At 39.0% G+C, this 15,573-nt stretch overlaps 2 protein-coding genes across 2 annotated transcripts; both read left to right on the top strand.

Moving 5' to 3' along the window:
* Positions 1-1,361: 1,361 nt before the first annotated feature.
* On the top strand, positions 1,362-4,274 carry LOC103950409 (inactive leucine-rich repeat receptor-like protein kinase CORYNE). The gene is given in 3 exon segments (XM_009361610.3): positions 1,362-2,187; positions 2,189-2,955; positions 3,742-4,274. Coding segments are annotated over 3 exon segments (1,173 nt in total). The 5' UTR covers positions 1,362-2,091; the 3' UTR covers positions 4,052-4,274.
* A 6,277-nt stretch (positions 4,275-10,551) lies between these two features.
* LOC103950410 (light-regulated protein, chloroplastic) lies at positions 10,552-11,373 on the top strand. Its single transcript, XM_009361611.3, has 3 exons — positions 10,552-10,806; positions 10,891-11,052; positions 11,154-11,373. The coding sequence occupies exons 1-3, from the start codon at positions 10,619-10,621 to the stop codon at positions 11,227-11,229; spliced, it is 426 nt and encodes a 141-aa protein (XP_009359886.2). The 5' UTR covers positions 10,552-10,618; the 3' UTR covers positions 11,230-11,373.
* The last annotated feature ends 4,200 nt before the right edge of the window (positions 11,374-15,573 follow it).

Genomic DNA, 15,573 nt, shown 5'->3' on the forward strand with positions numbered 1-15,573 from the left:
TCTATTTGAGATGTTTTTCTATGAATCGAACACAATAGTTAGACACTCTCACAAAAGATTGAGCTCAACTACATAAACAGAGTTCGATTCCACTTAAAATTACAATTCACATGAGCCCATGGTGGCTTGATCATTGATAGAAACTTTCATTGTATTGAGTACAACACCACAACTCTGCGTTCCGTACTAATGATGCAATGCACTTGAAAAGAAATCGACACATTAACATTATATTATCAACACGAAACATCAAGCATTTAGATTCTCTATATTATGAAAGTCCTATGGACTGGCTGGCCTAGTTAATATTTTACATCCAGTGATTGACGCCTTGATGGTGCTAACTCAACTGCCATGAGTAATACTTCGTTGATTTATGAACCAAAACATGATTAATTAAATAAATAAATTTTCCATAATTATCCGAGTATATCTATTTATGAAATTGGGTGTGGAAAAGCCCATGGTGGTTGATGCTCATGTTGGGCCTGAAAAGGCAGAGGCCCACACGTGCACGCGTGTTGCTCTTTCGCGCGTCCCCAGACACACCATATCATGGTTTTATAGACACAACTGTACTGGAAAGCGAAAACCGAGCCAACCATGAAACAAAGATTATTCCCTTCATCCCCCACACAAATTATTAATTAAATTATTGATTCAATAACAAACCCTAAAAGCAAAAAAAGATAATCACTTTACTAATCACAATTCGTTAATCTGTAATCCCTGAAAAAGATTTCTATGAGACGAGATATCGGAAGTAAAACAAAGACAACACATGATATACTCGAGACACACTTTTTTTTTTTAGCTTTTTCGTCAAGTATTTCTTATAAAGACGAGATATCGAAAATAATTTATATGAAATCGAATTCAAGGAAATTATAATGTATGTATGAGAATACTATGCGAAAAGAGGTCCTTATATATCATTTTGTTAGGAGGAATAACAAACACATATTTTTTTATCTCTCACACATTGTTATTTAATTTTACCGAGTTAATTATGTTTGATTATTCAATAAAACAGCTAAAACTACTGAAAACTGTGTGGAATACAAATACGAATATAATATTGAGACGTCACGAAGATTATGAACCCGCTCTAGCATTATCATTCTCCACAATCCCCCATCCATTTATAATAGGAATAAATACCCGCTGTTGGTTCTTTATAGACGGCCAGAATCTCCTCCGTCACCAACCAACGGCGGAGATGCGTTTGGCGTTTGCTAGGCCTCGTCTCACACAGTTCGATGTTTCGCTTTCGGCCCCTCGTGATAGCAACAAGTGCCAACGTGGCGGGGTGGACCCCACCGCGTACGGGGGTTAGTAGAGCCTCTCAAAGGCGGGAAGCCCAGTTTTGTCCTCCGCATCCGCATGAGAGAGAAAGAAAAAAGAAGCAAACAGTCACAGAAAGTGTCTCTCTCCTTCCCAAACCCAGAGAGAGAGAGAAATACAGAGTTTGAGAGAGAGAGAGAGAGAGAGAGAGGGATTTTTGTGCACTTGGGTAGTTTGTGAAGAGAAAGGGACTCGCTTTCTGTGAGAAACCGGCAAGTTTTGGAAGTTGCTTTTTGTTTGGTTCGCCATTTTTGGCAAGCATTTTAACTCAGTAGTGGGTTTAAAGAGTGCAAAAACAAAGAGGGGTTTGATTTGAAGAGAAAAAAAAGACGCGACTTGGTGACGAAATGATTCGTTGCGTCCTTTCTCTGAAGATTTTCCCGTAAAAAAATTCGACTTTTATCTGATATGCTCTCTCTCTTCATGCCTGTTGGAGCTCTCTCTCTCATGGGGTTTCTTCTCACTTTCCGCGGAGCTCCGAGCGTTTCTGGGCGGCGTTGCATTTTCTGCGCCTCCAAGCTGCACAGTGGCTGAAGCCCTCAGAAAAACAGAACAAAATTTGAGCTTTTGAGGCCATAGCAGCTGCTGCTCTGAGTATTTTTGGTCGGATTCTGAAGAAAGATTGCAGCTTTGATGTTGGTTTTGGTAATTTGCGTCTGGGTTTTATAGGTTTTAAGCTCTTGGGATTCCGTTGAATTTTTCTGGGATTTTATGTGATTTTTTATTTTATTTTTAATTTCTACTGGAATGGATAGAAGAAGAAGTACCTCAGTAATGAACAGTCCAATCCCAAGGCTTCTCCTTTTGGTATTGGTTTTGTGCTGCCGGCAAGGGGCTGTGCAAGTCCCAAGAAATCGAGCCTCCGTCGCCGGTGAAGCATCCCCACTCGAAGAACGAGCACCAAAGAATTGTTCTGAGCATTGTGTTGGGAGTCCTGACCGGACTAATTTGTGCCATCCTCACTGCACTCTTAGTCCGGTGCTTTGTCCGCTACATCAGCAGAACACCAATTCTCAAAGGCCCCGTCATTTTCTCCCCGAAGATCGACCCCAAAACGCTCCAATTAGCACTGGCTAGCGAAAACCAGTTGCTGGGTTCTAGCCCCATTGGGAAGTACTGCAGGACTGTTTTGGACAATGGGCTGATTATTGCAGTCAAGCAGCTCGGACCCTTTTCGGAGTGTGGCTCGCCGGAGGCTCAGAGCAAGGCGGCGAAGCGGCGGATACAGCAGGAGCTTGAAGTGCTTGCTGGCCTAAGACACAGGCATTTGATGAGCCTGCGGGCTTATGTTCGCGAACACGATAGGTTCTCTTTGGTTTATGATTTTGTACCGAATGGGAGCTTGGAGGATGCTATGAACAGACTTAGAGAAACCGAGTTGCAGCTCAGTTGGGAAGTTCGGCTTCGGATTGCAGTCGGGGTGATTAAGGGACTTCAGTATCTGCATTCGTATGTTCCTCAGATTATGCACTACAATTTGAAGCCAACAAATGTTATGTTGGATTCGGAGTTTGAGCCGAGGTTGGGAGATTATGGGTTGGCGAAGCTTGCGCCTTATTTGGATGTAGCAACATCTGAATACAGCGCTCCAGAGTGTTTCCAGAATGGCAGGTATACATACCAAACTTTGGTAATATCCGAAATTCGTAATGTTTCCTTTTACACAATAACTATGCAGTTCTACTGAGAAAGCTGTATTGATTATCTGAGGAAACTATTGTTGTTTTTTGTTGTTGATATTTTTGTATAGCCCTCATTAATTTCCTTGCTTTCAGAATACTTATCAATAGTTCGGTATTCCACATGCCTAAGTGTTTTTAGATTAAGGGCAGGATTGGCATAGGTTTGGTTCCTCTTGATTAATGTTAGACATTTAGGTGCTCTCTTTTAAATGGCTTGTTCTCCTGCACAAGGCCATGGTTACTCAGGCCTTGCCACCAATACCGCCGGGGGGTGGGTGGGTTGTGAATTGGATTGCAATCCCACTCCCTCTTTTTTATGCAATGCTCCCGCCCAATACTCTTCTACTCAATGACTTGGGATTCAGATCATCTGTCTTTTGACGTAGCAGAAAATTACCTCTTGATGGTTTATTGATGTTTTACAGTGAAATGCTTGTTAGTTCAGATTCAAGGCCTTGTAGAACTTCAGAAGATTGTTTGTTACTTTGTTTATTGATGTTTGCCTTAGATTTTGTGCAATGGGGTTCATTAGTAGCAGTTTTGTTAGTAACTTACTAGCGTTGTAGGCTAATCGAAAACAGAAATTCTGCGTAGAAACAAAACTTTAGCTATTGATAGGTGAATGGAAAGAACAATTAAAACATGAGATCATTTCTATGCTCTTGTTGAAAACAGATTGCTCTTTTACTAAAGGCAACATATTCAATTTCGACAGGTACACGGATAAGAGCGATATTTTCAGCTTTGGGATGATATTGGGCGTTTTATTAACCAGAAAAGACCCAACCGATCCCTTCTTTGGGGAAGCAGCTCGTGGCGGAAGTTTAGGGCGGTGGCTGCGGCACTTGCAGCAAGCAGGCGAGGCACGGGAAGCATTAGATAAGAGTATAATAGGTGAAGAAGTGGAAGAAGATGAGATGTTGATGGCAGTGCGAATCGCCGTTGTATGCCTATCAGATTTGCCAGCAGAGAGGCCCTCAAGCGATGAACTTGTTCACATGCTAACCCAACTGCACAGTTTTTGAATCAGATGTAAGTATTTTACTGAAGCTGCTATTTCTGTAGATTATTGGGAACTTTTAGACTTCAGAAATATTTGCTTCTGCAATCTGCACATTTCTCTTAGAATTGTATACTTTTACTGTTTTAATCGGTGGATATTCACTGTGGCGAAGAAGCTGGAAGTCAAGGAAATTTCTGACTTTGGAGTAAAGGTGAGCAGATTAACAATGTGGGGGCACATCTCAATTATTTTCGTTTTTCACCACCGAATGATGGTAGGGCTTTACTGGCTGTCTTTTCTGGACAAAACTTTTCCAAAAATCACGGGTCCTTTCAAACCTGAAGCAACTAGATAACTCTCATGTCCTTGTTCTGTAATGCTTGAATGCTTCAGTGTTCATGTATAACTCTTAATTGGGTTTCGATCCGAGTTCTGTGGAGAAAAAACTTATACGAAACAGGATGACTCTCTCTCTCTCTCTCTCATCAACAAATTCTAAGGTAACTCATCACGTGATGAGAGAGGTAGAGAGTGGGAATAATCCCGTGATAGCTAAGTTTGGATCAATTCTCTGAGTATTACAGTCTTTTGGTAACGATGCTTGTGACGTGATGAGAGCGGTAGAGAATATGGGGAAGTGTAAGGTGTAAGTGACGAGAATAGAAGAGATGAAGTCCGTCCCTTAGCCTAGTCTATATCTACAGCCGACGCAACTCCGTGCGACGCCTATTTCCCATTTTTTTATGGGAGTACCATAGTCTTTTGCTAATCCTGCTTATGACATTAACAATTCTCCCATCTTTTTATTTATTTTTTCCCCTTCTTGCTTGTAATCCGGATAGTTGTGTTGTGGAAGATGTAAACCCCAGCATTAATTTAGTTTGTCTTGCCCAAAGTGTGTCACAAAAATGCATCCACATGTGATGTACAAAGCCTAGGAAGCAGGAAAAGAACGTAAAAAGCATGTGGTGGGGGTACTGAAACCTGGCAGCTCATGCATTTGGGGCCAAAATTAGCATGCTTGCAACAATGAAAAAATGAAAAGCAAAGTGAATGCCAACCAAGCCTATGATTCCATTGCCATAATCCCATGTATTTGGTGGTGCACTTGACCTCATATTACTTTGAAACCTTATACAATGTATTTGAAATAACCATACAGGATATATACAGGAACTTTCCTGAAGAAATCTGATGGGAAATCCTGGTCCCCCCCCCCCCCCCCCCCACCCCACACACCCCAAAAAAAAAAAAAAAAAAAAATCTTTGCTCAAATGCTGCTTGGTGTGCAAGTCACAGTGCTCTCTGATCAAAAGCTCTGCCTTCATTCGGATACATCTCAGCCGCACATCATTAATCCAATCCAGCCGCAGAAAACCAAAACGATGGTTTTGATCAGCTCCTTATTGATACTAGAGCAGCGACGTTAGTTTTACACGTTGTAATATGGGGATGACCCTAACCCTAACCCTTCAGTTGGGTAAACCAGGATTACGAAACCACCAATTTTGGAGAGTAATACTATTCATATCATGTTTTTATACCATATTTTCATACCACCTTAGGTGTGATGTGGACAGGACAGCCATATTATTTGAATTAATTAGATTTTTAAATTTAGTTTATTATTTAATAAACTAATAATTAAGAAAAACTAATTAATTAAATGATGATTGTGGTATACAAGGAGCCTTTCTTATTCCTTTCCTTGGGTTTTGCAAATTTTTCAAATGATATGGTTGTCTACATTAGATGCTACCTAAGGTGATATAGAAATGTGGTATAAAAACGAATAGCATTACTCCAATTTTGGGCATCGTAAGTTTGCCTATGGTTGGAACTTGTAATGGGCTTACATGCCTTGCTACTAACGGGAAAAGGATTCTTGCCAGATACTTTTCCTAGGAATTCCGTGATCGTGATTGTTTATCATATATCGTGCGATCAGTTTTCGTTAGATACTATTTATATTTAATTTTAAAATTTAAATTTTGAAATGATTTCTGATCACATAATGTATAATGAACGATCACGATCACAGAATTTCTAGGATTCCTAGGAAAAGAATCCGACGATGATCATTTTCCCTACTAACGGGCCAGCAAAAACCCATCCTTCGCCGGATCCTTTTCCCTGCTAACGGGCCAGCAAAAACCCATCCTTCGGCTACGGTTGTCGAACCAATGGCTATAATTTCTTGAGATGTGTGAACAATTCTGTTCGGCTAACCCCATCTGAGGATGAGGCTTACTCTTTGGGCGAGGGCTTCTGAAAAAGTATTAGTTCTGATGGTCTTCCTGATTACAGACTCTATCCTTCCAAAAGTGGCTTTCGATCAGCCTGCTGACATAGAAAGACGAACCATAGCAGTGGTGATTTTGAAGACCAATAAAGCTAAAGATATTCAAGCAGTTGATGACTTTTGCATCCCGTCAATAAATCTTTTGCGTTTGTAGAGAGCTGAATCTTACTCGATGAGCGCCCAATCCAAAGTACATTATGTTTTCTGGACAAAACTGTTTTCAAAATCACGGGTCATTTTCGAACCTCAAGTACTTGGACAATTCTCTTCATGTTTGCTTCGGTTAGCATTTTGATGTCTAGAGCATAATGGAGAAAATATTTGCATGTAAAAAAGGAGGACAAGGAGAGAAGGGGGGGAGGGGGGGGGGGTCGGTCTCTCTCTCATATTAACAAAGGATAAGGTAATTACTTGTGAGTTGTCACGTGATGAGAGTGATACAGAAAGTGAGGATGATTCCAGTGTGGCGGTTGAGTTTTGATCGATTCTATGAGTAACTCAATCCTTTGATGCGATCAAACTGCCTGATAGATGATTTTCTCAAATCAAGGACATAAGGATGTAATTTGGGAGCTTTTTGGGCCTTGGCTTCCATATGTCATTTTCATGAACAATATCCTTGGGCGTTGCCTTAATTACGTACCTATATATTGCCATGTTTCTCTCTCATTCACCACAATCACCAGAGCAGTTTCGGCGCTGCCATATTTTGGAAGCGTATCGGAAACATGGATTCCAGAAAAACTCACAAACCACCCAATAATTGTAAGATGGAAAAGAAATATGGGGACTTGGGAAACCGAAGGAAAAAAGCAACGTCAGTCGAGTACTACTACAACAACTACTTTCCTGTAGAGATCTTATTCGAAATCTTCCTGAGGTTGCCCTTAAAATGTTTAATCAAATGCTGCAGGGTCTGCAAATCATGGTGCTCTCTGATCAAAAGCTCTGCCTTCATTGCCATCCATCTCAGCCGCTCATCACTGATCCCATCCAACCACAAAACCCAAAACGATGGTTTTGATCAGCTCCTTCTCATAAACCAGGGCAATAACTTCTACTCGTTGTATTATGGGGATAATCCTAACCCTAACCCTAACCCTAACCCAAAACCTGCATTTCAGTGCACTTGCAGTGGGCTTAATGTTCCACTAGTTGGGAAATTCGGAGTTCCTGCGCGAATGGTCGGAACTTGTAATGGGCTTACGTGCCCTTCTTGGTACCCCCGTGGCCGCACAATAATTTGGAACCCTTCAGTTAGAAAGTATGTGGTTTTGCCTTGGCCTTGGATTACTAGTACGCTGCGACCTTGCCCAAGGGGAAGGAGACCGCGACGAAAGTGTCCAAAGAAAGTCATTACTTTGGCTATGATACTCGGAATTATGGCCGTAAGGTATTGAGAACTGTGAATAACTTTTGTATTTGCGGTTGAGGTTTACTCTTTGCCCGGGGCTCTTGGAAAAGCCTTAATTAGTGCTGCTGTTCTTCCTGGTTATGGGAAGCTTGGTGGGGTTTCTTCCAAACGTGTTTTTGTGAATGGTACTCTGCATTGGGTTCAACTCCGTGGCAAAGAAGAGCAAGAACATGGCCAACAACATATCAATATCATGTCTTTTGATTTGAGCACTGAATTATTTGGCGAGATTATGATGCCGGAAGCTTTCAGAAAAAGAGGTTCGAACTGTGTCTTTCTGAAATACGGAGAGTCGCTTGCCTTGATTGAGATTGAGATTGATTATACAACCTACGTGAGAATATGTAGGCTTCAGGTGTAGGTCATGAAAAATTATGGTGTGGCGGAATCGTGGACTGAATTCAATCTTAGTGTAAGACTGCAAAAGCATTATAAAACTCTTGATTTTGAAAGGCAGGATTGGATGCTTCTTGGTTTTAAAAGTCAGGATGAACTGGTGTTTGTTGATTCTATTAACCTGCGAACCATCGTAGCGGTGAATTTGAAGGCCAACAAAGCTAAAGACATTGGAATGTTTGGGAGCAGCATCCAGTTAAGGAGCCTTCCTTTTGTAGAGAGCCTTGTCTTACTTGACCACCCTAATGCAGTTTCCTACTAATTAAGTAGCAAGCAAGAGACAACAGCAAGAGGTGTGATTTACAGATTTTTATTATTTCCTTCGTCAAGACTTAATAGAACCAATCATTAGTTACTTGTTAGATTTCTGGAGCTTATACTCTGAAGTCGTTTAAATTAAATCCTCCATTATGCGCCCGGTATTATTTCAATGCTTCAAAAAATGGGTATGGCGAAGAATATTTCTTTTTTTTTGCTTTGATTTGAGCACTGAATTATATATTTGGTGAAATGGATGCCGGAAGCTTTGAGAAGAAAATGTTTGAACTGTGTCTTGCTTTGATTGAGATTGAAACAATAAAAATTCCTATGATGGGTCGTGAAAGAGTATGGTGTGGCAGAATCGTGGCCTAAATGCGATAATAGCGTGCTCTTCGTCTGGGTTGTCTTCTTGATATCAAATGCCGTGATGAATGAGTGTTCACAATGCCTTGTTCGCTTCGCGGCCAACCTTCCTAACAGTGGATTTCCAACCAAACAAACTTGAAAAGTTTCAACGGTTTTACTCGGCAGTGAATCTGCAGAGAGTGTTATCTTACATGATCATCCTAATGTTGTTTCCTACTAGCTAATTACTAGTTAAGGACGTTGTCGAGCAATCTATTCATACTGTTACCTACTTACGGACTTTGTCGAACAATCGATTCATATTCATGTTTTCCTTCCCAAGAGTGTGCAAGTCTCCTTAGCATTTCTCTTTTTAGAATCGCCACCCTTTGGCTGTTTGATTAATGGTTGTCTCCGTTTGTTCAATCTTTTCGATCATTTGCAGTTTCAACATGGTAGGTAGCCAAACTGAGTCATCCTTTTGACCTAGGATGCAGCTGGTTTGAGCACCCTCCCCTTTTCTCCAGTCTGCCTTTATGAATGATCTTTCTGAGGTTTCTGGACAGAGAGCTATTTGTTTAGTCTTCGGTTTGTCTTTTGATTCGGGCTTGTATAGCCCCGCTGTAACACCAAGAAAACAAAAGTTCCATATGGGAGGACATGTAAGTCTCTTTTTCCTTTTTTTCATCGCCTACATAGTTGTTTGGGCCTCAGCGCGGTATATATAGGGATGGCAACAGGGTGGGGCGGGAATTGGTGCTCCGTTCATCTCCGTCTCTCTGTTGGTGATTTTTCTCCCCCTAATCATTTTCATTTTTCGTACATCGTGAATCGTGCAGTTAGAAATTATTGTAAATTTTAAATTTTAAATTTAATATAAATAGTACCTAACGAAAAATAACCGCATAATGTACGATGAACAAACATGATAACGGGATCCCCGAATCCTTTTCCCTAAAACGCATCCATAATCATTATTTTTGAACGGGAATTCCCCATCTCCGCATCCACATGGGAAGAAACCTCTAAACAGCACCCGCCAACCCGCCTATGATAAAAAATTTATCTCTAAACTATAACCATGCAAGAAAAGTTAATCAATAACCAAACTAGTGTGAGTATGTAAACCTATTAAAATTAATAAAAAAGTAGATAACATTAAAAATAATTCACGCAACTGTAAAAGCAACCTATAATCCGTTGAATGATCATCATTCCACGTCGAAAGACTTACTGAACAAAAAAAAAAAAAAAAAATTCGAGACACTAAAAATTATAGTAATACAAATACATAATCGGGTCGGGTTCAAATTGAGAGATGCCAAATCATCACCACTCCATATCCAGCTCCATATAACCACCTCATTAGGGTCGGGTCTCGGCCAATATCCAAAGCCATGGAGCTTTTTGTCACCCTCATGGCTTTCTTTTGTGGGTTCTATCTAATCCAATTACACCTAAAAAAATGTTAGGTGATTTTCACACTCTCCCTTCGCTTTCTGCCTTGTTTTGATCTTAACGAAGTATCAAGTGATTTGCTTCCAAAAAAAAAAAAAAGAAGTATCAAGTGATAGTATAATAAACATGATGTGCGAAAAGAGAAAAAAATAATATTGCATAAATTAATTCCCAAAAAAGGGAAGATATGGAGAAGAAATGAGGAAGAAAAGTCCAATTTCGTGGGTATTTTTCAACGTTTAATGGTGCACCAAGAAGTTGTGACCTTATCTTTTCTCAAAAAATCTTTGCCACCTTATCCAATATCCCATCCAAGTCATGTCCCAAAGCTGATGCTATATAGTTTGGCTGGAACTTTGCCCCTCTTTAGACTCAGCAAATTAAACCCAACTTCTAAATTACAAGCCATCAAAATGCAGGCCACTCTACGTCTCTCACCAATTTCATCAGTATCACCTCTTGCTTTTGTAACCACCAAGTCCCCGGCCTTGCCATGCGGCTCCCTTCCGAGGCCACTACAGCCCTCAAGGTGCCCTCCCCTGAGGGCAACCAATGTGACAGGCGGCGATCCTGCATCTGTCGATTACAGCTCCATCACTTCGTAAGTCAATTCGTTTTTTTTCTGAATCTGTCTTGGTCTTAATTTTCGATTGATTGTTTCAAACGTTGATTGTGGATTCTGCAGTGTTTTCCCTGCAGAGGCTTGCGAAACAGTCGGAGGAGAAGCTTGTGATGCTGAAATGTATCCCGAAGTGAAGCTTAAACCGGAAGAGGGCAGGAGCAGCACAGCCAGGACTGTTTCTGAGCAGCTGGATAGAGATTATCTAGAGTATGACAGTCCCAAGACGTAAGAGCGATCAATTTTAGTAAAACTCATCTTCAAAAGGTTTAAGATCTTGAATTTTCGTGTTACGGTTAACTGGTTAATTATCTTAATGATTGCTGCAGGGTCTTTCCTGGGGAGGCTTGTGATGATCTGGGAGGAGAATTCTGTGAGCCAGAGTATCAGAGAGGGGTAAACTAGGCCCCTCCATGAGCGTCTCTTCTCAGTTTTTACTGCTGACTGTAATATTCTATGAATAATTACTACTTGGAAGAGTAGTTGGCATGGTTCTTGAATATTATGTACATGAAACAGTAATAAACCCGGTACAAACTATTAGCTCCATACTTTTGTTGTTCAATTTTTGAAAAATTACAACTCTCCGAAACCGTATAAATTGATGAATCAGTATGTTCTCCATGTATTTGAACTAACAAAAGATGTACTAATTTGCTTCTGGAAACTCGAAAAACTGATCAGATCATGTTTCAGAGAACGCACATCACAGAGAACCCAAAGGATTTTTACAGAACTCACAGTGTGATAAAAAATAATGAAGGTGAAGCTGATATTAACTCTGACATAATGCAAGGATCAAAAGTCATGGAGCCTGGACCAATTTTGAGCCTGAGTTCGATACACTACGATTCACTTGCTTCAGTGATCTCCTCTAGCAAAAGATTCTGGAGAGCTACGGAGTACTTAGCACTCTTTCTTCCCCTGAATTGCCATGGTCCTTTACAATAAACGATCCAAAGCCATCACCTTCAAACTGAGGATCCTCCTGACCAAGCTCATCGAGCCGTTGAAATTTTATCCAACGGCTACAATTATTGTAACTTTTAGAGGGGCCCCTTGTTTGTAGCCGTTGGATAAAATTTCAACGGCCCGATGAGATTGATCAGGAGAATCCTCACCCTTTGCTCAGGAGAGGATCCTGATCCGCATGTTTTGATATGGGTCTAATGTATTGCACAGTCATAGGTAGGGTCTAATAAGTAGAGCAATTAAAGTGTCCATAATTTGAAAACAAAATTGCATTGACTGTCGTTGAATGTTTTATCATGTCTCTTCCAGAATTAACATAGAACTTTAAGTTACACATCAAATCTCATCATTTCATAAAAAACTCTCATCTTTTTTAGTGTAAAATATATCGTTGTATTAAAATAAAAAAAAATTACTCATCAAAAACTCTATCCGACTCATGTTTTGAATTTTCCTCACGATTCCTGTAGATTAGTATCCAAATTTGAATTTGAATTCACATGAAGCTATGAGAACTACAAGTAATTTTATATGTTTTCGTTGAGTCGTTTACAATAGTAAGCTTCATTTTTTGCTGGTATTTATTACATGATTCGCGAGCATTATACATTGATTGTCTTATGTAAGTAATTGCTCAAGAGGCTTTTGACATTGATTGTGTTAGCTTCAGGGGATTTTAACATTACCAAGATGGAGGACTACATCTTACTGTTAGAATCATGTAAAATTACTTATTCCACCATGATAGTTAGTTACAATACGATAGGTAGTTTAGCTTGTACAAGTACTTGTATGACAGGTAGTTCAGACTGTAAAAATACTTATATACTAGGTAGTTTAGCTTGTATAAGTACTTATATGACATGTAGTTTAGACTGTAAAAGTACTTATATGATAGGTAGTTTAGATTGTAAAAGATCAGCTGAAATCTAGGTTTATGCCGACTAATAGGGTACCTAAGTTGAAAAAAAAAATAGAAAAATAACATAACTAATAGCGAGGCCTCCCAAGAGATGTATAGGTGTCCGAAATTTTGGAAATGTCCTAAATTAATTTTAGAAAATATGTGGTGCAAATAGAATGACTCTAACTTTGGCTTATAACACACAGTTTTTTGTGAGAAAAAAAAATTTGAAATTTTTAGCTTTAAGAAATATTTTGCGCTGGAGTTAAGAAAAATATTCCAAAACCTTTGGATGTGATCCTACCGATTATTAGGTCCTAAAACTATTTTTTATTGATTCTTAAAGTGAGAAAATAGAAAAATATCTTTAAATTTAAGTTTTAAATCACTGATTACAAGTGTTTAAAAATGAATTATAATAAATTTTGCACGGAAAAAATATATTTTGAAAAACATAAATATGATAGTAAGAGAAATAAAAGAAACATTAACAAAATTAAAAATTAAAAAAAAAACTGAAAAAAAAAATTGAAAGGGAGGGATCGGTATTATTTTAGCGACTTTTTCTTACATAAGTCGCTATTTTTGTAGCGATTATTATCAAATATAATCGCTATAAAAGTACCGATCGTATCATTTTTTTTTTTTTTCTTTTTCCATTGAATAGCTATAGTAGAGTAAAATTAATAGTAATCACAATACAAAGTATTAACCTAACAACAAAAAGTGCTGACACATGGAGTCCTATTCATGGACCTAAATAAAAAATAACTAAAAATTGGACTAATCTAATTGTTAGGCCATAAAATTAGGAAAGAGATCCTTTCCGGATCTCTTTCACCAAATCCACCTAATCATCTAATTCGGACCCTTGAAATTTAGTCCAACGGCTAAAATTATTATAACTTTTAAAGGGCCTCCCTGTTTGTAGTTGTTGGATCAAATTTCAAGGGCATGGATTGATTGATTGGGTGGATTTGGTGGAAGGGATCCGGATACGACATTTTTCCATAAAATTGGACCTATTTCAAGTTAGTTTATTTACAAATAATAGATTTGTAAGGAACAAGTTAATTTAAACCACATATTAATGAAACTCTTTTTGTCAACTTAAGAGGGTGAAAAAACATTTTTATCTTCTATCACAAAATAAAATTATGGACAATAAAGTAATTTGCACAAACTAAATTTTACAGTTGTTTTTAAAAGCATCATCTACATGTAATCTTAACAAATCACCTACAAGAACTTTGGATTTTTATGGGTGTATTGTTTTATGAAACTTTGAATTTCTATGGCACATATTTTCAAAACTTCAAGTTCGAGTTTAAGTACGAATCTAGGTTCATGATACTTGCAAACAAACACAATATACATATGTAGTGAACGGGAATAACTTCGGGACCTATGTGTGAAAATAATGAGTGACGACCCAAAATATGGGGTTGTCGTGGCTTGCAGCGCCAAAAGAGTGGTTGTTGGGTTGCTAGACAACAAAGAAGAAGTAAATGGGTTAACATATTATATACCCAATTATTGGGCTAAGAATGAAAAGTGAAAAACAAGGCCTAACCCATGAGCTTGTTATTTCATGCGAGCTAAAAATAAAACAAGGCCCAAAAGAAAAAAAAAAGAAGTGGGACGGTTTGGTGTATATGCCCAATTGGGTTGCAGGTCGACTGCAGGCAGTCGAGGTCCGTAAGAAAGATGATGCAAAACAGCTTTGTGTTGGACCTTAGAGTTTTGGAGCAGGAACGACTTGGTGGCTCGGGCAGCGCGGCTTCAGGCTGCGGCTCCTATGCGTGTAGGGTTTGAAAAATCCCATTTTTTTTATTCTCTTATTCACACATATTCAATTCACCACAATTATAAGAACAATAAATTTAAGCTGAATCTATAATTTGAAAAAAAAATAAATAAATAAAAACGTAAAATTAGAGTTCATGTTTCATGGTGAATGTTTCACGCAATCATTGCTGAAAAATATTGAAATTGAAACCATGTTTTATAGATTGCATGAATAAGAGAAGAACAAAATGGGATTTTTCAAACCCTACACATATGGGAGCCGCATCCTGAAGCCGCGCTGCCCGAGCCACCAAGTCGTTTCTGCTCCAAAACTCTAAGGTCCAAAACAAAGCCGTTTTGCATCATCTTTCTTACGGACCTGGGCTGTCTGCAGTCGACCCGCAACCCAATTGGGCATATACACCAAACCGTCCCACTTGTTTTTTTTCTTTTGGGCCTTGTTTTATTTTTGACTCGTGATAGGAGCATATTCATGCGACTTAATTAGCTTGTTCTCGTGCATTTACGTTGTGTTTACTTAGTTGTTTTAGTGTTTAAGGCCACTTTTGTGTATTTGCAGATTATAAGGCCAAAGTGTGCAAGAAGATGCAAATTGGAGCCTTTTGGAGCGAAAGAGGAATGAATGAGTTGAAGACGTGAAGAAACGACGAATTCCTACTCCAACGATGAATTCTTACCAAAACGAGAAATCCTATTTAAACAAGGTTTCCTATTTGATGTAGGAAAGTTAACCCTAAGTTTCCCGTTTTGGTAACCTTGCCTAATCTAAACGTCCGTATTTTCTAGCCACTTTGAAGACCTTGTAGGTACTTAAGGACACAAAACGAAGACCCTAGGCTCCTTATCCATCCTTGCCGTGCCCTTTTATTTTCTTCCTTTCCCTTGCCGTGCAAGGGAGGGCAATTTTGTCTTAGGGTTGCACTTAAAACACATGCTTTTAAACCCTAGCCGCACCTTTATATTTCTGTTTTAATTTCCTATTTTCGTAAGCCTTTGATTTAATTTTAAATAAGCTAGGGTTAGTTTTCTGAATCCGTGGCCTTTGATTCATCCAAAATCCATCT

Source organism: the organism of the source record quoted next, unplaced genomic scaffold (assembly GCF_019419815.1).
Source record: "Pyrus x bretschneideri cultivar Hongxiangsu unplaced genomic scaffold, Pyrus_bretschneideri_v1 Contig74, whole genome shotgun sequence".
NCBI classification, from domain to species: Eukaryota; Viridiplantae; Streptophyta; class Magnoliopsida; order Rosales; family Rosaceae; genus Pyrus; species Pyrus x bretschneideri.

Bases quoted from the DNA above. Each gene is read 5' to 3' on its own strand.
- LOC103950410 (XM_009361611.3), top strand. From the start codon at position 10,619: ATGCAGGCCACTCTACGTCTCTCACCAATTTCATCAGTATCACCTCTT. The intron at 10,807-10,890 runs GTAAGTCAATTC...TGGATTCTGCAG, and splicing joins GATTACAGCTCCATCACTTC to TGTTTTCCCTGCAGAGGCTT. The intron at 11,053-11,153 runs GTAAGAGCGATC...TGATTGCTGCAG, and splicing joins GAGTATGACAGTCCCAAGAC to GGTCTTTCCTGGGGAGGCTT.